This window comes from Apodemus sylvaticus, chromosome 22 (genome assembly GCF_947179515.1).
Source record: "Apodemus sylvaticus chromosome 22, mApoSyl1.1, whole genome shotgun sequence".
NCBI classification, from domain to species: Eukaryota; Metazoa; Chordata; class Mammalia; order Rodentia; family Muridae; genus Apodemus; species Apodemus sylvaticus.
The window spans coordinates 23,964,822-23,987,747 of NC_067493.1; the positions used below are offsets into that span (position 1 = coordinate 23,964,822).

Below are 22,926 nucleotides of genomic sequence, written 5' to 3' on the forward strand. Positions count from 1 at the left end.
TGGGGCCAGTGGTCACTAAGGCCAGTGTAAGTCCCAGATGTTTAGGCACAAGAGCAGACTCCGGACCAAGCATCAGTCCTAAAAAACTACAAGCTCAGGGCAGGCGGGCTGTCTCATAGGTGCGACCACAAATGTCTCAGCATTGTGGGGAAGACATCCATCCCATCAGGACCCCATCCTAATCTCCCCCACCCTACCCCGGCGGCGGCTCACTTCCCAGCCCTCCCCCACAAACACTTCCTCAGGACAGCGGCGGGCAGTCTCTGCCATCTTTAATGGCCAGTGCGGTAGTCAGAGAACACACAGGTAGACAGGACACAGCAGGGACTGGGCAGGGTGGTCACAGCTGGAGCCAGAGCGTGTGGAGAGGCAAATGGGACGTCCCGGCTTAGCTAGAGCTCTCTTCGGCAGGAGTCCTACAGCCCATCCTGGCCCCGCGACTTCTGCCCCTCGCCGGGGTTCTAAGTGTGTCATGCCCTTACTTGGCTAGGGGCATGCCTAGGTCATGAGTGGATCTCAGCTGTCCCTGCATTATGGATAAGCCGAATGGAACCGAAAGGAAATGGGACATCCCTGTTAGGCGTGGCCCTTAGCCTGTGCTCTAATGGGGGAGAGGGAGGTGAGTGGGGGGGGAGTCCTCCACCGAAGTTGGGTGCACCCAGGTCAGCTCTGTTGCTATGACTACAAGAGGCCCCGTGTAGACCCAGGAATGAGTTTTCCAGACTTAATGCTTTATGTGTGTGGGGGTCGGGGGGCGAGGGTTGTGAAGAAGTGTCTAAGAACAAGAAAGGGACAGAACGGGGTTCGGGACTCTCCTCTGAGATTTCTAATACAAGGAGGTGCCCCCTGTGCAGTAACTGAAAACTACATTGAAGACCATGGGACCCCACGGTGGGGTCACCCTGAAGGGCGTGAGCTCAAGACTGTGGTCAGCTATTCTGAGTGACTTTGAGGCTGAATAGCCCCACCGTGATGTGTGACAAACGTTGAGCCTCTGGACACAGAGGGTGGAGGGCAGGTGTCTGACCAAACACAGGACTCGGGGAGGCGATGCCCTGCATGGGGAAGACAAGTTCCAGCTGCTTTGGGCAGCTGGGACAAGGTGGCAAGGTGGCGTTAGTGGCTTAGGAGGTGGCCAGGACCCCGCAGGCACTGAGGCAGGGGTGGGAGGGTCCTCAGGCCTTGGGGTAACGGGCCCAAGCATCCCTTCCCGGGTAGGGGGCAGGATCGGGTGGGCCTGGCTCAGGGGCCGACAGGGATGGAGTCATTGGCGGTGGCAGTTTGAAAGCAGCTGCTGTGGGCGTCGCGGGTGAGGCTGTAGGTGCAGTAGGCCACCGCAGAGCCCAGGGTCAGCCCCGACATATAGGACACGGTCATGGTGTTTCCTGTGGACGAGAGTGGCCTGAGCAGGGCGAAGGACAGCCGTGGGGCTTGAAGCTGCACCGTGCTGAACAATATCTGCGGCTATGGCTTCTCACGTGTGCACTGTGGTGGCAATTACCAGGGCTCCGGAGCCTGTGAGACCGGTGGTGTTCTACCACTGAGCCACGCCCCCAGCCCCTCCCTCGGGGATTCTGGGCAGGGGCTCTACCACTGAGCCACGCCTCAGGACTTTTGCACACTTGGCTTCCTCTGCTTGGATGCTGTTCCTTGCAGCGCCCTGTAACGGTTTCCCTCATTTCTTCCTCCAGGATTTTGCTCAAAAGCCATCTTCTCAGTAAAGTCTTACAATATTGTTCTCTTTACATCATGCTGCCACCCCCAGTCCTTGCATCTGCCCTAACTTCTCAGACGAATAGCCCCTGGTACTCACCACCGTGAAACATCACGTCTGTCTTCTATCTCTCTTGTTTATTGGCTATCTCTCTCTCTCTCAGAACTGTAACCCGGCAAATGTGGGCAGCGTCGTGTCCCCACTGCTTAGGAGAGTGCCAGGCACTCAAGCCTGCGGGTCTCACCTGCCAGCTCCCGCTGCTTGGGACTCACTTTTCCAGCTGCCAGGATCATGGGCACACTGCCAAAGTAGCCATTGCTGATGCCCATGAGCAGCGAGAAGACACAGGGCCAGGCAGGGTGGCGGAGGGCAGGCATGCCACTGGGGTACACACACAGGATGAAGAGCGGGATGAAGACCACGCGCAGACAAGAGCAGGCAAGCAGGTGAGTGCCCCGCCAGTCCACGGGGAGGGCTGCCAGGATCTGCAGAGAGCCGGGGGGGGGGGGGGTGGCGGGAGGGGGGTGGATTAACCACCTCACCACGAGCCTGTCTCCCCGCTAGGCCGTCCAGCTATACCCTGTCCCCAGCAACCTTGACTCGGTCCAGCTTACCTCTGAAGGGCCACTCAGTGCCATATACCTGCCCCCTTTACAGTATTGGCGATAGAAGGTGAAACCTGGAATATGCTAGACAAACACTCTAATAGTGAGCCACGCCCCCAGCCCCTCATCCCCAACCAATCCCTAAGGGACTCTAGGCGGGGGCTCTACCACTGAGCCACACCCCCAGCCCCTCAGCCACACCCAACCCCTCACTAGGGGATTCTATGCAGTGGCTCTATCACTGAACCACGCCCCAGCCCCTCCCTGGGGGATTCTAGGCAGAGGCTCTACCACTGAGCCACGCCCCCAGCCCCTCAGCCACACCCAACCCCTCACTAGGGGATTCTAGGCAGGGAGTCTACCACTGAGCCACGCCCCCAGCCCCTCACTCGGGGGTCCTAGGCAGGGGCTCTACTCTGAGCCACACCCCCAGCCCCTCACTGGGATTCTAGGCAGGGAGTCTACCACTGAGCCACGCCCCCAGCCCCTCACTCGGGGGTCCTAGGCAGGGGCTCTACCACTGAGCCACGCCCCCAGCCCCTCACTCGGGGGTCCTAGGCAGGGGCTCTACCACTGAGCCACGCCCCCAGCCCCTCACTCGGGGGTCCTAGGCAGGGGCTTTACCACTGAGCCACGCCCCCAGCCCCTCACTCGGGGGTCCTAGGCAGGGGCTCTACCACTGAGCCACGCCTCCAGCCCCTCACTAGGGGATTCTAGAGCCCTCCCAGTGAGGGGCTCATGGTGTGGCTCAGTGGTAAAATGCTTGCCTAAGAAGGCCAAGGCCCTGGGTCCCACCCTGCATACCCCATAAAGCACAGTAGCAGCAAACTGACCACAAAGAGACATAGGTCACCTGAGCTGCAGGGTGGCTGGACACCAACTGCCATCCTGAACACCAACCTCATCTACTCGTGTGACAGACGTGCTGCCCAGCTGGCAGCTGTGCCTGTCTAGTGATTGAAGCGGGAGAATGGGGCTGGTTCTAGCCTGAAGCGTAGTTGATGCCAGAGAGACCAGGCAGGGGCTACACCCACCAGGACAGTGCTAGAGATGGTGACACTCATGGCTACCATTCTCCCTGCCCGGAACTCACACGCATTCCCAGCCTGGCATTGCTCCAGAAAGACCAGAGCCTTCCTGGGCTTCCCCAAAGCTCACCTTGCCCACAAAGTCCGACAGGTTGAACACGGCCATGACCAGGATAGGCAGCCACTCCCCCAGCACGCAGTGGCGGATCTCGGACTCCAGGCCAGGAAACAGGCACAGTGTAATGAAGTAGGTTACCGCGATGGACAGCATGTCGGCCCAGATGACCCGCGCCACGACGTATCGGTGCAACAGCAGGGCTGGGGCAATTGAGGTGGGTTAGAGGCTGGTTGGTGCCCATGGGGGCCCCTGCTGCCTCAGCCTGGGTGACCCCACAGTATCCCACTTACCTCTGAAGGTGGGCCAGCTCCGTTTGACTCGTGGCCGAGGCACATCAAATCGCATGTAGACCCCACTGTTGCTGTGGGTCACCTCATGGGCCGGGCTGTCCTTCGGGGACCTGCTGCTGGACAGGGCTGGAGTTTGGTGCTCCTGGGTGGAAAGGGATGATGGGAGTCGTGAGCCAGGTACTCAGGGCAAATCGAAGAGCCACAGTCAGCCAGACATTAAGTTAGCACCTACTGTGTGCACTTCCTTGTCAATATTTACCTACCCTGCTTCCCTCTGCTCAACCTTAAGACACCGACAGCAGCCTCCTCTGGACCCTGGGGTGGGATGGGGTGTAAGGGTAATGCAGGATACGACCACTAGAGGGCACTCTCGCTTTCCAGAACTGCAGAGTGGCTAAGCCAGGCTGAAGCTACTCAAGGACGTAGTACTAAGAGGCCACCCTGCCGGGTGCTGGCGCACGCCTGTAATCCCAGCACTCTGGGAGGCAGAGACAGGCGGATTTCTGAGTTCGAGCCAGCCTGGTCTACAGAGTGAGTTCCAGGACAGCCAGGGCTACACAGAGAAACCCTGTTTCGATCTGGCCATAGCAGGAAAGCCCTCACCTTCTACTGTCCCGACAGGGTGTCATGGAAGGTGGCCCACAGAATGGAATTTCTCAGAGTACGGGAACGGATCAATAACAGGGCCAATCAGGCACCTGCGCGGGAGAAGGAGGCCAGGCCAGGCCTCTGCACTTACAAAGTGGATGTCTCCTGACGCGACATCATGATGCACTCGGTAGCCTGCCCGGACAGGGCGGCTGTCACGGGGCCGAGTGGTGTAATAGAGCACAAAACGGCTGCGCCGCACCAGCAAGTGCAGCAGGAAGCACAGGAGCTCCAAGCCGGCGGAGACCAGGAAGAAGATGATGGTGCTAGCCCGCTCGTCCGGGAGCAGCAGCTTAGTGAGGATTCGGCTCAGAGAGATCATCACGCCTGCCGTGCCTGGAGGGGAGGCGGCGGCAAATCAGCGTCCCGGTGCCTCTGTCACCCGTGCCACCCCTCCGATGGACGCCTCTATCGCCCTTGCTCCACCCCACCCCACCCCACGCCACCCCACCCCACCCCATCTCACCCCATCCCACCCCATCCTCACTGGGTCCTATCCCCTCCATCCTTTTTTATTTTATTTTTTAAAGATTTATTTATTTATTGTATGTGAGTACACTGTAGCTGTCTTCAGACACCCCAGAAAAGGGCATCAGATCCCAATACAGATGGTTGTGAGCCACCATGTGATTGCTGGGACTTGAACTCAGGACCTTCGGAAAAGCAGTCAGTGCTCTTAACCACTGAGCCATCTCTCCGCCCCCGCCCCCCCCCCCCCCCCCCCCCGCTTCCTCCACTCCATCCTTCTACTGTTCTGGGCCCCAGCCCACAGCACCTGGTCCATGCTGGCCCATCACCCTACAAGACCACACCACCTGCATCCTGTCCAAGCCAAGGCCCCTCCCAGCCCCACCCTACTTTGCCGAGCCCCACCAGTTACCAGTTCCATCTTGTCCCGGCTTCTCTCTAAGCCCTCCCCAGACACTTGCAGCTCCTCTCCTGGTCTCCCCGCCCCCAGCCCTATAGAATCTGCCCTCCCCAGCCCCGCCCCTAGACTGCCTGTCTATCCATCCAGCCTGCCTCAGCCCCCTTTCCCCCAGGAGCTCCCACAATCCCTGTCATCTGCTCATACACCACGGGCCGCATCAGCGTCCTGCCCTGAGGTGCTCCCCACACGGAGGACACAAGGCTCCTGCCTTCCTAGGCTTGATGGCAAGAGGCCACAGACAAGCCACAGAAATCCATAACAGAGGTGCAGGGTGTACACCGGGCCCGGAAGGGGGCAGTTAAGCCAGAGAGACTGCAGTACACGGGCGCCAGGCACACAGGCTGAGACTGAGCAGGTTAAGAGTCTGGAGCGGAGTGAAATACTGAGAGGTTTCCCCAGAGCAGGGGCCAGCTGGAGGAGGGTCAGGGTTAGGGTGGGCAGAGGCTTGCCTACATTCAACCCATAGCCACAGGGCAATGTGGGGCAGGACATGCTATGTCCACCATGAGCTGATGAAGGTGGGCAGGGCTCTGGGCAAGTCTGTCTTGTTGGGGCGGGGCGGGGCGGGGCAGGGCAGGGTGGGGCTCTTGGCTACTGCATTACAGTCCTCAAGCAACCCAGCATCACCATGCTCACGGCCCAGCCTCGCGGATTCCACCATAAAAATCTACCAGTTTCGGGTATGAACAGGCTCGGTTGGTAGAGTTCTTACTAAGCATGCATGGCGTCCTGGTCCCAACACTGTGTCAAGATAGTACGGTGGCACGTGCCTAGGATCCCAACACTCGAGAGTTGGGAACAGGAGGATCAGAAGTTCAAAGTTATCCTCAGCTATACATAGTTGGAAGGCAGCCTGGGCTACAAGAGACCCACAACAGCAACAAAATAGCTGTGGGCTTGCAAAGCCACCTGTGTACTGGCCACCTCCCAGGAGTTAGCCCCAGGTGGCACGGTTTGAGGTTTGACGATCCAGGCAGCACATGGCGGAAGGAGTCCACACAGGGGGGGAGGGGCGGGGTGGGGATGCAGAGAGCAGCCTCTGAGGATGACACTGCCTTCTTGTCTCGCTGTGACTAGCTACAGAATAGAGGGCAAGACCGGGCAGACTCAGATTGCATGTCCAGGGGCTGTTAGGGGACTGGGCGCTGGGTAAATTTCAGGCTTGAGTAAGGGTGCTGGGTGTCAGAGGGGCATCTGGGAGGTGGCTCGGCAGATAAGCAATTAGGTTACAGAGCGCTAAGCAGGGCGGTTGCTGAAGGGGGGTCCGAGGACATCGGCCTGGTCCTGAGTGGCGCCAGCCGATGTCATGGGCTTGGGCAGGCTAACCCTCAGCACACTTGCGTGTGCATGCACATACATACACACACACATACAATGTTGCAAATTTCCAAAACTGAAACACTCCCTCTTAGATGAAGGGGCGCTTCAAAAGACTCAGGGAATAAAAATATAAAGATTAAAAGTCCAGCTCAACCACACAAGGAGATGCTCAAGGCCTCTCCTCAAGATCAGCCAAGCAGTGATAATTACTGGGAAAATGGAGTCTCTTTTCTCCAGCAGAGCTGCCTTCAGGCTGTGCTGGCAGCCCCCGGAACACAGCTTTCCTGAGTTAACACCCGGGGCTAGGGTGGGCTTTTCAGTGCGGCTGTCTTTGAGTCACCCGCTCTCTTGTGAATAAACTCTCCAAAGCTAGATAGGGTGGAACTGGTTGTTGTTGTTGTTGTTGTTGTTGTTGTTGTTGTTGTTTTTGGTGTGCAGATTGTGTGCCCTGTCTGTTAACATCCCTCAGGGAAAAAGTCACACAACGGACACACATATTATGCCCACCTGCCTGCTCACTGCAATGTGACTTCCCAATCCCACATGCCGCTCACCCTCTAGAACCCTGGCATACACAGGTGTGCGCATGCACGTATCCCTCCCACCCAGGGGTCCATCCCTCACAGTCACCACCCCTAGTCCAGAGTGTGTAGGCCTTTCCAGCGCACCTCCCCAACCAGGGCATGCCCCATGGTATGTCCCCTTGGGGGGGTCATGCATATCTGAATACTCACTCTCTCCAGTCATCACGCCCTGCGTGTACCTCTTGGGCAGTAATCCCGTGTAGCCATAGAAGCTAGATTGCTGCACTTAAGAGAGAGAGAGGGCGACGTGGTCAGATACCTCGTGCCTCTGGTTGCCGCAGAGACAAAGCGGACTCCTGTGCTACATTGGCCCTGGGAGGTGGGAATGTGCGTCAGAGGCAATGGAGGGTTTAGCACAGCCATACAGAAACACAGGAAGGAGACAGCGCTGCCCCGAAAAGTTCACAGAGCACAGTCACCTTTCTGACCCTGGGGCTCAGCGTCACTGACAAGTCCGGGCTGATGGGAGTGGGGGTGACAGTTGCCTCTTACTGGATGAGACAGGGCACGCTTACTCGCAGCCTTTCTTCCGACTGCAGCGACAGGGAGGCTATCGGTTGGAATGGGGCTGTCAAGCTAACCTCACCCCCAGTGGCTGCATGGAGCACAGAGTCCACCCACCTCCATTTCCAATGGGTATGGACCATGCACCAAAAGCAAGAGAGATCTGTGTGCACATGTAATGTCGGGAGCTGGAGGCAACAGGATTAGGAGTTCAAAGCCAGCCTGGACTGCATGAGATCCTGTCTCAATAAAGAGGGGAGTGCGTTGGGGAATATAGCTTAGAATAGAGTTTGCGTAGCATCCATGAAACCCTGGTTCCACACCCAGCACTGCACAAACTAGATGATGTGTGTGTGTGTGTGTGTGTGTGTGTGTGTGCGTGCACACACTTTTAATCCTAGCACTAAGGAGGTGGAGACAGGAATATCAGGGGTTCAAGAGAACCAGGGAGCTGCAACTGTGCCCGTGCTACACGAGAGTGACCTTAGTGTCTGTGACAGCCTGTGTGTGTGTGTGTGTGTGTGTGCAGTGTGCATGCACACTCTGGTGTGCCCAGTAGACGGACGCATGCCCTCGCCTTGAACAGTGTGCTACCCGCACAGAGCCACAGAGCACGTGGGCTCAGCGCTCCTGGGGCATCCTGGCCCCATTCCCTACCTGTGCAACCAAAGGCCACAGTGCCCACGGCGGCCAGGTTGATGGCATAAGCCTGGTCGTGAGAGAAGAGCTGAAGCCACACGTCACATATGCTGATGAACAGCAAGGGACCCAAGGCCAGAAGGTAACCTGCAGGGAGGGGCCGGAGACGCGGTGAGCACACAGAGAGCAGCCAGGTGGGAGCCCCTCACCTCCCACCGCTTTAGACACTGTGTCTAAAGACGGGGCCTTATTCTCAGCCTTTCTTCAGACTGCAGCAACAGGGAGGCTATCGGTTGGAACAGGGGCTGTCAAACAGATAAAAGATTTCGGGAGAGTCTGGGGGGCGGTTCTCAACCTGTGGGTCGCGACCCCCATAAGGGTCGAAAGCTGACTTTTGTCCGAGGGTCGTCTACCATCATCAAAAGCCACTGATCTTTATGTTACAATTCATAACAGTGGCATGTTTACAGTTACAAAGTGGCAATGAAGATAATTTTATGGTTGGGGGGGTCATCACAGTGTGGAAGGGTCGCAGCATCAGGGTGGTTGAGGAAAACTGGTCTACAAGTTGAGCTTCCTGGAGGAGGACACAGGGGATGGACATGGACATGGACAAAGGGGAGGACTTATGTAGGGACCTAGGGATGCAGGGTGAGACCACAAGAGCCATCCTCACCCCGACTTCCAAGCACAAAGCCTGCAGTGGTCCTAGAAAGAGCACCCGTTCCGCAGGCAAGGCTGGGAAGCTGGGTGGGCAGGTGCCATGGGCTAGGAGCTCGAAGGAGGAGTGTGGAGTCTCCGGAAGGGGATGACACAGGGTGGCCTTGGTTACCTGTGGTGATCCTCGTGTGCAGGTTCAACCTCTCCACCACAACGTTGTTTAGGAGCACAGCCGCCAATGCCACCAAGATATAGGTGAGGCTCATGTCAAACACGATGGAGGTCCCTGGATATAAGAAGGACAGTGACTCAGAGAGGGACTTCCGGCCTCCTCAGTCACCCCTGCAAGGACTCTTCACCCTCCCCAAAGGGCTTATTTCTCAGAGTAAATCAGTGGATAGGCTGACGCTACTCAACATGGAGCCGAGGTTCTCACTTGGTCTGCCACGGTTGTGCCTGGCTAACTCGGCTCCCACACACAGGTCCATAAACCATGTCAAGGTTTAAATATGAAATGTCCCCCACAGGCTCACAGACTTCAACACCCGATCCCCAGCAGGTGGCGCTGTTTTGAGAAGACTGTGGAACCTTTAGGGGAGCAGAGTTACTTTAGAGGTTCCTCCTCACTGGAGGAACCAAGTCACCAGGGGAGGGCCTTAGGATTTTATAGGCGGAGCCACATCCTGTTCACACTCTGCCTCCGGGGTGTAACTGCAGTGTGACCAGCCAGACTCTTGCCTTGTTCGCGGTGCCTTCCCTGCCTGCGGCCATGCCTGAGCTCTCGGGGTGGAGCATAGCCAGCGAACCGTGAGCCGGATAAGCCCTTCCTCCCTTCGATGGCTTTTGTCAGGCATTTTGCCATAGCAAGGAGAAAAGTAACTACTACGCTCCCCCAAATAAAGGTATTCATGAATACCACAGGTATTCATCCATGCAGCGTGGTGCAGGAATCTGCTGTGTCTCCAGGCAATCCCCAGGCAGGGCCCCGCCCCTTGGGATTCCCCGAAGGCCCCGGGCCGGGGAATGGATGCTGAGATGCCTTTGGGGGCTGTGTGGATGGCGGAGGGACCCACCTGGGTACTTGTGGTGAAGATAGTCCACATCGGTGATAAAGCTGTTGTATGGCAGTAGGAAGCCCACGCCAGCCAGAAGCATGGCAAAGTAGATGGCGTGGTAGCGGTCGTCTGGCACAGGCTCCTCTACCGCTAAGTGGGGAGACACCAGGAGAGACTGGTGAGCACCTCGGGCTGTGGCGCGGCATCATGGCTGCTATCTACACCACCACAGCCCTTGCCACCACCAGGGGCCCAGGCATCCGACCACGATCTACAAGACCACAAATACCACGCCAGTGTTACCTTTCCTAGCCTGTTCTATCTATCCATCCATCCATCCATCCGTCCGTCTGTCTATTTATTTTTCAAGTGTGTGTGTGTGTGTGTGTGTGTGTGTGCAGGTGCCCACAGAACCTGAGGGTGTCCCATTTTCTGAAGTTGAAGTTACAGGCAGTTGCTAGCCACTGGATGTGGGTGCTGTGAACTGAACTTGGATCCTCTCAAAGAGCACAAAGAACTCTTACAGAACCTTTGAGCCTTCTCTCTGGCCCCATCTCCTCTTCTTTTTACTTTAAACTTTAGCTGGGTGTGGTGGCACAGGTCTCTAACCACAGCCCTCTGAAGGCAGAGGCAGGTGGATCATAGATGTGCTCTGTTGTGCCTGGCTTTTTCTTTTTAAGATTTACTTACTTATTTTATGTATATAAGTACACAGTCGTTATCTTCAGACATACCAGAAGAGGGCATCAGATCCCATTACAGATGGCTGTGAGCCACCATGTGGCTGCTGGGATTTGAACTCAGGACCTCTGGAAGAGCAGTCAGTGCTCTTAACTGCTGAGCCATCTCTCCAGCCCCTGCCCCCTTTAATTTAAATTTTAGCTGGGTGTGGTGGCACAGGTCTCTAACCATAGCACTCTGGAGGTAGAGGCAGGTGGATTATAGATGTGCTCTATTGTGCCTGGCTTTTTATATGGGTTCTGGGATTTGAACTCATACTCCCTTGGAGGGTGCTCTAAACTTTGAACCATTTCCTGAGGCCCAGTGATAGCCAATGTCAATTGTCAAAGGGGTGGGGTTTAGACTTCATAATGGAAAATAATCTCTGACTGTGTTGGTGAGATTGGGTTAAATGGGGTGGTAAGACACACCCACCTTATGGGTAGCACCAATCCCACCGGCAGGGGCCCTGGACTGAAAGGAAACAGGAAAGAACAGCACTCTCATTTCAACCAGCTCCTGTTCCTGCTGCCATGCCTTCTCCGCCATGATGGTGTGTAGGTTTCAGACTGTGAGCCACAGTGAACCTTTTCCCTCCTTTAAGTTGCCTTTGTCAGGCATTTTGTCACAGCAACGAGACACGTAGCGAACCCAGCCACTATGGCCACTGGTCACCAAGAGTGCTATCACTGTCCCTGCTGTCCACCAGTGTCACAGCCACGGTCCACCAGAAGTCACCCCATCACACTACAGCCACAGCCACAAGCCTGACCGAATGGTGGGGTGACCCTGTAATGGGGACCAGTCATGGCAATGCTTTGTGGGGCTAACAAGGTCTAATGCTCTAATGAAGTGTCCAGGGTGTCCAGTTGTCTCCCCAGGTAGAATGCTGGGATCCAGGAACCAGAACGGACATGCAGTGACACCTGTGATTGTCCCTTTAGCAAATGCTGACAAAGGCTCATATAGCAGCTTTCTTTCTTTTTCCTTTCTTCTCTTCCAAGCGCTCATGTAGCCCAGGCTGGCCTCCAACTCATCATGTAGCCAAAGATGACCTTGAACTTCTGATCTTCCTGTCTCTACCTCCCGAGGGCTGGGATTACAGGCATACAGCACCATACTTGGTTTACTGAATACTGAAGATGGAGCCTGGGGCTCCATGCTAAACAACCATTCCACCAACTTGGCTATGTCCCCTGAGTTATAGCTTTCACCCCAAGATACCATGATTCTGTCATTTTGGGCATAAAGAGTTACCAATCTGGTCCTGATTCAATAGCCAAGGGAGAACTTTGTGACTGAGGGATAAATCCCGACCATCCAGGGCCTGGCAAGTTGCTGCTGTCTGTAGGAATGAGGAAGAATAAACCCAGTCTGAGAGGGACACTTGGCCTCTTGTGGCAATACCATGCCACATGTCACAGCTAAGGGGAGATCCCAAGAATGCGGTGCATGCAGGGTCCCTAATGCCCCAAGCCTTGGGAAATAAAGGAAATACCTGTCAGGACCAGAGCTCTGAGCAGGGAGGTGTCTGGCAGCAGCAGCAGAGCCTGAATGAGCCGGTCATGAGTGAATGCTATCATGACAGATATCACTGAGCGTGCGTGCTGGGGCTGCACTCGTGGAGACCAGTGGGTGACATCAGGTGCCTCACTCTACCTCATGTTTGAGACAGTCTCTCCTGAGCCTGGAGATCACCAGTCAAGCTAGACTGCCTGATTAAAGAAGCCAGGGGTCCTCCACTTCCCCAGTGCTGGCATGGTAACCTGCTTGGGACTTTTTAGTTTTTATTTTTTGGTTTTTCGAGACAGAGTTTCTCTGTGTAGCCCTGGCTGTCCCAGAACTCACTCTGTAAACCAGGCTGGCCTCGAACTCAGAAATCCTCCTGCTTCTGCCTCCTGAGTGCTGGAATTAAAGGTATGCGCCACTACTGCTGAGCAGGTCTTTTTATATTTGCTTTCAAAAATTACTTACTTATTTCATGTGTATAAGTGTCTTCATGAATGTATATTTGTGCGTGCTGCTGCTGCCTGTGGAGGCCAGGAAAAGGTATCGAATCCCCCAGGACCAGAGTTAAGGACAGTTGTGAGCCACCATGTGGGTGCACTGCAAGAGTAGCCAGTGCTCTTAACTGCTGAGCCATCTCTCCAGCCGCCACACCTAGTTTTCAAGTACACCTTGGGGGTTGAACTCAGGCCCTGCTGCTTGCACAGCAAGCACTTTACCTGCTGAGCTCTCCACCCAACCCCCCTACCCCCACCCTCCCCCACTCCCCCGGCTGCATGTGGGAGGGCAGGGACAACTTTTAGAAATCAGTTCTTTCTACCATGTGGATTCTGGAGATGACAGTTAAGTCATCAGCTTGCTCCTTTACCCACTGAGCCATCTAACCAGCTCTCAAATAGTTTTTATATTAGGGATCTTAGGCCCTCATCGGTAACAGAAGCTATGTTCCCAGAGGGCTGGAGGGATGGCTCAGTGGGTAGCGGTGAGTGCTGCCAAATCTCACAACCTCAAATTAGTCTTCAGAACCCACCTGGTGGAAGAAATTCAACTCCTGCACATTGTCCTCTGACTTCTACAACGCGTGCATGCCCTGCACCCCACTCCCACTAGAATAATAAACAAACAAACAACAAACAAGCAAATACCTTTCTTTCTTTCCCCACGGCCCCTTTCTCTGGTGGGTCTGGTTTCTCTGTGTGTAGCACAGAACAAGCTCTACAGAGCAAGCTGGCCTTGAACTCACAGAGATCTGCCTCCCAAGTGCTGTTATTAAAGGCATGCACCTCCACACCCAAGTTTTTGTTTTTGTTTTCCAAGATGTGCTCTGGGGCTGGAGAGATGGCTCAGCAGTTAAGAGCATTGGCTGTTCCCTCAGAGGACCTGGATTCAGTTCTGAGCACCTACATGGCAGCACACAAGTGTCTGTAACTCCTGATCCAAGGGATCTGACACCCGCACACAGACATACAGTCAAAACACCAATGTACATAAAATCAAAATAAGTCACTAAAAAAAGATATGCTCTGATATTGCTAGCTGTATTGAGGTTACAGGAACTGCAAGAATTGCTAGCAGTTAGCAATGGCCTCTGAGGAGTGGGCCGTGGGGAAAGGTATTTGCTTGTTTGTTGTTTGTTTGTTTATTATTCTAGTGGGAGTGGGGTGCAGGGCATGTATGTGTTGTAGAGGTCAGAGGACAATGTACAGGAGTTGAATTTCTTCCACCAGGTGGGTTCTGAAGACTAATTTGAGGTTGTGAGGTTTGGCAGCACTCACCGCTACCCACTGAGCCATCTCTCCAGCCCTCTGTGAACATAGCTTCTGTTACCGATGAGGGCGTAAGATCCCTAATATAAAAAACATGAACTGTAGCACACTTAGTGGTAATATGACCCTGATTTGGCTTTATTTGGGTAAGTATGGTTAAGGAGCTGAGTTGGTAAGTGATACACTGTGAGGGGCTGTTTTGTCGCTCAGCAGCTGAGGCCTGAGGCTTGGCTGTCCCACGCCTCATTGAGGTGCAGCCAGGGAAAGTCCGGCAGAAAGTGGTCTTTGAGGTCTTTCATCTGAGAGGTTAACGGCTCTGAATGGGCCTGGCCTCATCAGGTGAGGCTCCTGGTCTTCTGGTGACCTCAGCCTGGGTGGGGACTCAGGCTGCTTCTCACCTGCCTGCTTTGTACACTTTGGATGGTCTGCTGTGACGAGCTGTGGTCGGTATGTCCCTACCAAGGGCTCGCATGCTGGAGAGGTTTGCAATGATAGGTGTTTGGACCTCTAAGATGAGTCGATGTCTCTCTGCAAGGAGGTGCTCTCACCCATCTCTCCCTCAGGAGTCGAGGAGCCTGGCATGTCCTGTGACTTGCTCCTATTTTCTCTCTCCTCCTGTGATACCTCCCTCAGGTTCCTGCCGTTGTGGTGCCCTCACCGAAGCCAAATAGAAGCATGTGACAAGTTCTTGATTCCCCAGCCACTGAAGGTTTAAAAAACCTCTATCTTTTATAAAGTACCTGGCCTAAGGTATTTTGTTAGAGCAACAGAACTCTAAGATACTGGCTTCACCAGCCCTACTCTAGTAAGTCAGTTCCTATAATAAATATCTATAATCTGTACATGTGTCCAAATCCATATCATGTCTATAACCATGCTTCCTCCTGCCCATCATCCATTTTTTTAATTTGTTTTTGTTTGTTTGTTTGTTTGTTTGTTTTTTGAGACAGGGTTTCTCTGTGTAGCCCTGGCTGTACTAGAACTCACTCTGTAGACCAGACTGGCCTCGAACTCAGAAATCCTCCTGCCTCTGCCTCCTCCATCATCCATTTATCCATACATTCTCCATTCATCATCTAACCACCTATGTATTCTACATCCACTAGCCAGCCGTCTATACATCCAACCATCATCCTCCATCCATCCACCTAGCCATCTACCCACCCTTCCATCTACTGATCCACCTATGCATCCATTCATCCATCATCCATCCATCATCCATCCATCATCCATCCATCATCCATTCATCCATCCATCATCCATTTATCCATACATTCTCCATTCATCATCTAACCACCTATGTATTCTACATCCACCAGCTAGCCGTCTATACATCATCCATCATCCATCCATCCATCATCCATCCATCCATCCATCCATCCGTCCATTCATCATCTACCCACCTATGCATCCCATATCCATCAGCCAGCCATTTATCCATCCACTTATCCATCCATCTATCCATCCATCAGTCATCCATCTGCCATTCATCTATTCTCCATCCACCTATCATCTAATCACCCATCCCCCACCCATTCCTCAGTCATCCTTTATCCATCCATCCATTCACCCATTATCTATTCGCCCATCCATCTTCTATTCATCCATCCATCCATCCTCCATCCTCCACCCCACTATCCCTCCATCCTCCATCAATCTACGTTCATACACCCATATATCCTCCATCCATCCATCATCTGAATATCTCTCTACCCATCTGCCTATCCATCCATCTACCCAGTCTGTGGTCTATTTAATCAACCTATCTATCCACCCAGCTATCACTTAGCTCTCTGTCCATTTATCTACTCTCCTACTCAACCATCTATCAGCTACCTATTCATCTATTATTTCAGATATCTATTATTTATTTGGCTTTATTAAAACAAAGTCAAATTATGCAGTCCAGGCTGGTCTTGTGGTAATCCTCCCTCAGCTTCCCGAATGCTGGGATTATAAGTATGAGCCACCATGCCTGGCTTTCTACTATCTATCTATCTATCTATCTATCTATCTATCATCTATCTATCTATCATCTATCTATCTACCTACCTATCATCTGTGAAGCACTTCTCTATCATCCATCAATATCTATCTTCTGTTATCTGTCTGTCCATCTATATAACTATCTATCAATCATCCATCACTATCATCTATGTATGTATGTATCCATCAATCTACGTATCTATCCATCATTTATCTATCATCTCTGTATCTATCTCTGTATCTATGTATCATCCATCATCCATCACTTATCTATCATCTATGTATCTATGTATGTAGGTATCTATCACCCATCTTTCTTCTTTCCTTCCTTCCTTCCTTCTATCTAGCATTTCCTGCCTCTTTTTCTCTAACTGAACCCTGGTTGCCGTAGCCTCCAATGCCAAGTGCACCACACCTGTAGCCTTTACAGTTTAAGTCATGGCTGACACCTAAGTCCCACCTACTCCCTGGCCCTGTCTGCCGGGCCCTTCCCCCACCGTGTCTCTTGTCATCCTGGGGGCTGGAACTGAAGTGATTCCATCCTGCACAGGATCAGGTGTTCTTCGCAAGCCAACGTGGGGCTCATTGATCAGAACACTGCACAGGGGTGGAGGAACCGAGAACACGTCCGAGCCAGAAGCAGTGCTCCTTCAGACAACCATGCACACGAGACGCTACCCTCCCAGGGGGCTCCCAGACAGTGCTAAAGGACACTGTGACTTTTGCTGCAGCTGTGTTGAGGCCTGGGCCTTGTCCCTCAAGAAAGTACAAAGTTCCCAAACAAGCGAGGGAGGGTGGTAGGGTTGAACCCAGACCCATCAACCCCACAGCTGCTCTGAAAGTCCGAAATGCAGTCATTTGGACCAGCCCTTCAGTTTGGGGAAATAGTCTCAGAGATGTTTAGGTCTTTGCTCCAGGTCACACAGAAGGACTGAAAAGCAGCGACTTGAACTTCACATCCAATATTCATTCTCTGCAACCAGGAATGGTTTGCTTTGAAGAACACAAGTGAGAAGGAGATGCTACGGCCAGGGACAGTGCTGTGGATGGCCACTGTGGAGGTCACATGACAATGGACCATAGTCATTGTCTGGGCATAGTCGTTCTTTGGTACCCTAGCCACCTACCTCATCCTGACTGCCTCTTAGGCCCTATGACAACCTGAAGCTCCTCCTGCCCCAAAGACTGACCAGGGGCCATGCGGCCAGTCACTGCCCCGGGGCAGACAATGTCACTTACTCACCAGAGTCTGTGAAAGTGGGGGCACCCCTGACTCTGATGCCTGGATCCTGGGCTCCCTCTGCTGTTGTCTCCAGCTGGAAGTTGTCAAAGCTAAAGCTTGTCACCACACTCTGGCCAGACGTGGCTGCCACGCAGGGCTCCTTGAGGCGCTGGCTTCCAATGGAGCCCATGGCAAATCACACTGTGAGGAAAGGAGATGAGGCAGTAAGGGGAGGGGAGCTGTGATCCCACAGCTGATTCGTCAGGGCGAGTACCTGGGTCATTCTGTCCATTCATAACTCGCCCATTGGTTTACTTGTTTAAATATATTTTGTGGGACTGAGGATAAAGCTCAGAGACACATACGTGCCCTATCACTGAGCCACACCCCAGCCCCTCCCTGGGGGGATTCTAGGCAGAGGCTCTACCACTGAGCCACACCCCAGCCCCTCCCTGGGGGGATTCTAGGCAGAGGCTCTACCACTGAGCCACGCCCCTAGCCCTTCATTGGAGGATTCTAGGCAGAGGCTCTACCACTGAGCCACGCCCCCAGCCCCTCATTGGAGGATTCTAGGCAGGGGCTCTACCACTGAACCACGCCCCCAGCCCCCCATTGGAGGATTCTAGGCAGAGGCTTTACCATTGAGCCACGCTCACAGCCCTTTCTTGGGGGATTCTAGGAAGGTGCTTTACCACTGAGCAACACCCCAGCTCCTCACTGGGGGATTGTAGGCAGGGGCTGTACCACGGAGCCATACCGATTATAGTCTTAACTCAGTGTTTCTTGCTTCAGTTCAGATCTTCCAGCCCTTGTTTTGGAGGAAAGGGAAACTGTGGGAAATGTCCCAACATGTACGTAATCCCGTGTGCATGGAGTGAGTATCTAGTTTTTCTTCCTTTCACTTTCGTCAGGTGAATTTTCAAACTCTTGAAATTTTTATTTGATAATGAGAAGACTCCTTCTACAGCATGCTGCTTACATAGCGATGGGAACATTTGGCTAGTGGACCCAGACCTTGGACAGAGACAGCCTCTCTTTCTCAGCAAGCACAAGTGAGAGAAGCCATGAAAGAAGCCGGAGGACCCGCCTCTAAAGGACTCCACCTTTAAGGACTACACTGATTGCTTCTGGACCTGTGCCACCAGTGTGCCCTGTGCCATAGACACCTGTTTTCATTTCTGCAGCTCTGCTGCCTCAGTTTACCTCTTTCCTAGATCCCCAGGTGAGACCTTCCCACCAGTTACAGATTCCAGTTCCTGGATAAGTCATCTCCTATTCTCTAACTCCTGACAGAGAGGTGTTAGGGGCAGAGATCGAAACGTGGTCTTCTTGGGGCCTTGGAGTCTGCAGCATATTTAAGATCTGGGACCTAAGGAACTCTACATCTATTGGTAATGGCCCAGTACTCATGGTCAGTGGACAAGAGGCGGGAAACTTCTCTTTCTGAGTGCTAGGAAGCCAGGTGAACCTCCCCTCCAGTCGCTCTGGTCCTAGCTAGCCATATCTGGATCCGGGAGAGACTTAGAAGGGCTTAAGGCATAGCTGGCTTGGGCTTGAATGACAGTGGCATTGGGTACAATCCAAGTCTTGTCGGTCACTCAGGATACACTTCCCTGATCTCCAAAGGCTCTGGGTGAGCGAAGGCTTGGACTTACCGGATCAGACTCCTGCCCGCCAATCTTAGATGGAAGGGGCTGGGGAAGGGGACACAGTTGTAATGTCATTCACAGTGTCCCCTGGTCCACCGGGAATGGAAGCTCATTCCCAGAGGACACCTGAGATCCAAAAAGCCTGGCTTATCTTCAGTAGGGGCTCCCATGATGCAGTCTCCCAGACAAGCCAGCCGGCAGGAGAGGTTTCTGCCTGGCCGAGACCACACCATCCGGGAAGGCGGATGTGTTCGGCACCCTGCCAGGCTGCCTGCTCTGGCTCAGTCAGCGTGGCGGGCAGCTGCCACCTACACTGTCCCCACGGCTTTCATCCCAGCCCCCAACACTCCCCATCCAGGAGCTCAGATCCCTTCTTTTCCTATATCCACTTTAATTAAAAATTTAAGGTATGCAGATAGACAGGGGAAAGGAAGCTTTTCTCTACGCTCCTGACTTGGGACCTGTCAGTGCTTGTCACGGAAGCATTGTGAATGACACAGGACATTTACTTAGTTTTCAGACTATCCTTGGCACCAGTGCACCCACTTAGAGGGTGAGAGAGTACTTCACAGAGAGGGACTGGGTGGTTGCTAGACAAAATTTAGCTACACACACTTGGTGTTTTAATAGCGAGGCAAGCCACCCCGAAGCACCCTGTGGGTCAAAGAGGGCTCGGAGCTCTCAGTAGACCTGTAAAACTAGGCACACAGTGCCAGTCTGCAGAAGAGACAACCAAAAAGGCAGAGGAGAGCCAAACCCTCAGCCAGACAGCTCTAACTGAACCCTGACCTGGCTGACCACTACTGGCCCCTCCCAGCTGCTGTAGGGATTGTCTCTCAGGCTGCTTGTCCCACATGTGCAGCCAGAAGGGGCAGAAAAAATTACATTTCACTTGGAAAGCCAGCCTGCTCAACCTCCTCAGGCCTTGAACTTCCGGCTCCAGCCACAAGTCTTGTTTACTAGATGCCCTTGGATGCCCCTGTCCCATGCCCAGACGTTGTTTAGGGAGTCTCCACGCGCATCATAAGGCTCCACTCCCCGCTGCAGGATTGTGGGTTTTGAGCTACTTTGGGCAGCTCCTCTGAGTGCCAGGGGACAGATGACTGTAACGTCAGTGCCACAGACTGGTCAAGGCCTGGGATGCCCGCAGGGCAGAGGGGTAGCCCAGGCCCATCTCTCTCCGTGCTTTAGGTTCCGGCACAGTCCGGACACTGGCAGACCCTGATGTTTCTTCCGCAAGCAGCCCTAGCAGTATCAAACTTGGACCCCGCCCCACAGGGCCACCAGCAGAGAGAGACTTCGGGGGCAACTCGGAGGTCGTGACCCAGTGCCCAGGCCCCGCCTCTGTCATAACATTTTTCAGAACTAGAAGGAAGCTGGCTCAGCAGACGGGAGTGATGGAAGGACATGGGTCCGGAAGGAACTTCAGGTGCAAGGACCCCTGAGGTGTGACCAAGGGAGGAGACAATGCCGTGACCCGCGTCGGCCAAGGCCACAGCGTTTGTCCCCTTCTAGAGCCTGCGTCCCGCTCTCGCAGCTCGGGTGCAGGGCATCTTGCACAGCGCGAGGGTATCCATCCTCCCCGGACAAGGGGTGCGGCAACCATCCGGTGCCTGGGAGGGCGGAAGGGGGAGGCGGCGCGACTGGGGCTGCGCGCCGCAGACAAAGGCTCCGACAGGTCCCCGCCGGCGTCTCCCCGCCACCTCCTCGGCGACACTCACCTCGGCCGGCCCCAGGCTGGGATCCTCGGTGACTGCCCGCCGCCCGCGCCCGGACCCTTTGCGCTGCGCCCCGCTTCTCGAGGCTTGGGCCGGGCGCGGCGGGCGTCCTCCTCGGTGTCCCGGTCCGCGGGCCCGGGTCCGCGAGCGCGTGCGGGGGGCGCAGCAGCTGCGGCGAGCTAGCCCGGCCCACGCCCCGCCCTCCTCCTTAGCTCCGCCCATACAGCTCCGCCCACCACATGACTCCGCCTAAGCCCCGCCTCCAGCCATACTCTCCGCCATCCAGATGCCCCGCCCCATCCTTGGGACCCCGCCCCTCATGTCACGCCCACTCCACAGGGTTCCACCCAGGTCCAGCCTCCAGCGGGGCCCACCGCCACTCAGTCTCCCAGTCTCCCTGCCCGCGCTACATCCACTCTGTGTGAATCCACCCCCAAGCCCCTCTTTCTCACCTCTTCACTCCGCCCCATCTCTCCCTGCGCTCTCCGCCCCAGGCCCTACCAAGTCTTTACCATATTCCCCGCCCCATTTTCTTTTACCTATGCTACTCTCACTCTACATGACCCCGCCTCTAGCTCCGCCTCTGAACCGCCCACTCTAAAGCCCCCACTTCTCTTTGCTGTCTTCACGGTCGTTCTTTCTGTGCCCTTAGCCAGCCCCAATCCAGACCACAGAGCCTGCCCCCTTTCCCTGCCTTCCTCTCTGCCTGCCCTAGCCTCACCCCTATACTTTCTTCACCCCCTATTCCTTCCCCGCTTCCCTTGCCGCGTGCCTAGCCCTTCTTCTCTGCCCCTCCTCCCCTCCTCCTCCTTCATTTGTCTAGTTCCACCCCTGTTATTCCCGCCTGCTCCACTCTCCTCCTCTGGGCTCACTTCGTCGTCCCACCTACCTGGCCTAACTTCCAGACCTCATACTTGACTTATTAGACTACCTGCTAGCTCCGCCCCATCACTTCCCTGTGCCACGCCCCTCATGGCCCCTCCCACAGCCTTCACACCTGCCCTGCCTCTCCGCCCCGCCTCCCTTCCGCTCCCATGCTTGTGTCCCTATCTCCCCAACTCCCCCACGCACGGTATGGAATCATCCCTCTCCGGCACCATGGTCTTCAGCATAAGCGCTGCCCTCTACCCATTCGCACCCCACTTGTCTCTGCCCACTTCCTTCTCTCCACCCTCAGGTTATAGTATCTGACGTTCTAGCACACAGGATGGTTTGGTGTCTTCACTGCCCAATCAATCACTTCAAGTTTCTTGCCGGGCTTACTCGCCGGGAGCTCTAGGTTACTATTTGTGACATAGTCCTGGGGCTGGCGCTGATGGCTGCAGAAGGGTCTGTTCTGGCCCTGCTCCTGGCCACATGCCCGATGGGGGCCATAAAGATGAGTCCGGGAATTAAGTGGGAACAGTACCCTAATTCCTTACAGACTGGGACCTGTCATTTGGGGACAGGAGTCTTCAGGACCGAAGCACAGAGAGACGCATTTGTCTGGATACCCCCCTCTTGCCTGCACCCCTAACTCATCCCGGAAGCCTGCTTGGTTCTGCCCATGGCTGAGGACTTTCCTGTCATCTTGCCAGCCTCCCTCTCACAGAGCAGAGTTCCTAGACGTGTCTTTTTCTTTTTTTTAACAGCCTCTCTTATTGTAGCCCAGGTTGGCCTAGGATTCAGGATCCTTGTGCCTCAGCCTCTCGGGTGCTGGGATGACAGGTGTGTATTGCCACACCTGACTCTAGAGAGTGTCATGTATACATTCAAGGACAGCGTGTGTCCCCCTGGCCTTTTGCAACTCTGTAGGCCACAGAAGGTGGCCTGTTGGAGGTTCCAGGGAGTTATAATAATCTCAGTGTGCAGGACCCCGAGGCTCTGCATGGTCCACAGCTCTGGGGGTATAGTCGTAGCTCAGCACTACGACCATCAACCACGTGTGGTGGCTCATGTCTGTTGTCCCAGCACTTGGGAAGTGGAGGCAGGTGGGGGCCCAGAAGTTCAAGGCCAGCCTGGGTTACAGAGACCCTGCCCTTACTCCTACCCCACAATGGAACTAAAGGAGGAATGAAGGGAGAGAAGGAGAGAGTGAAGGGGAGAGAGAGAGAGAGAGAGAGAGAGAGAGAGAGAGAGAGAGAGAGAGAGAGAGAGGAGGTGGGGTCAGGACATGAAATCAGACAGGGCCAGCAAGCAGTTGGAACTTGGATACATTTTGTCTTTTTTTTTTCCTTGAGGATACATTTTGTCAATGGAGGGGACAAGACTAGATCCAATTTCAATT

At 54.4% G+C, this 22,926-nt stretch overlaps 1 protein-coding gene across 1 annotated transcript; it reads right to left on the reverse strand.

Annotated features, from left to right (window-relative positions):
- Nucleotides 1-255: 255 nt before the first annotated feature.
- Slc29a4 (solute carrier family 29 member 4) lies at nt 256-20,839 on the reverse strand. The gene is made up of 11 exons (XM_052167900.1): nt 20,664-20,839; nt 17,315-17,494; nt 10,112-10,243; nt 9,211-9,324; nt 8,397-8,525; nt 7,386-7,460; nt 4,495-4,739; nt 3,756-3,897; nt 3,478-3,665; nt 1,959-2,199; nt 256-1,385 (listed from the first exon to the last, which is right to left on the reverse strand). Exons 2-11 carry the CDS (start codon nt 17,481-17,483, stop codon nt 1,243-1,245), a joined length of 1,578 nt encoding a protein of 525 aa, XP_052023860.1. The 5' UTR covers nt 17,484-17,494; nt 20,664-20,839; the 3' UTR covers nt 256-1,242.
- Between the last annotated feature and the right edge of the window lie 2,087 nt (nt 20,840-22,926).

What these genes read in the sequence shown, in the direction of transcription:
- Slc29a4 (XM_052167900.1), bottom strand. Translation starts at nt 17,483, where the DNA reads ATGGGCTCCATTGGAAGCCAGCGCCTCAAGGAGCCCTGCGTGGCAGCC. An exon ending in GAGCTGGCCCACCTTCAGAG is followed by an intron (nt 3,666 to 3,755) that starts GTAAGTGGGATA and finishes CAATTGCCCCAG; the next exon opens with CCCTGCTGTTGCACCGATAC. An exon ending in TGTCGGACTTTGTGGGCAAG is followed by an intron (nt 2,200 to 3,477) that starts GTGAGCTTTGGG and finishes GGCTCTCTGCAG; the next exon opens with ATCCTGGCAGCCCTCCCCGT.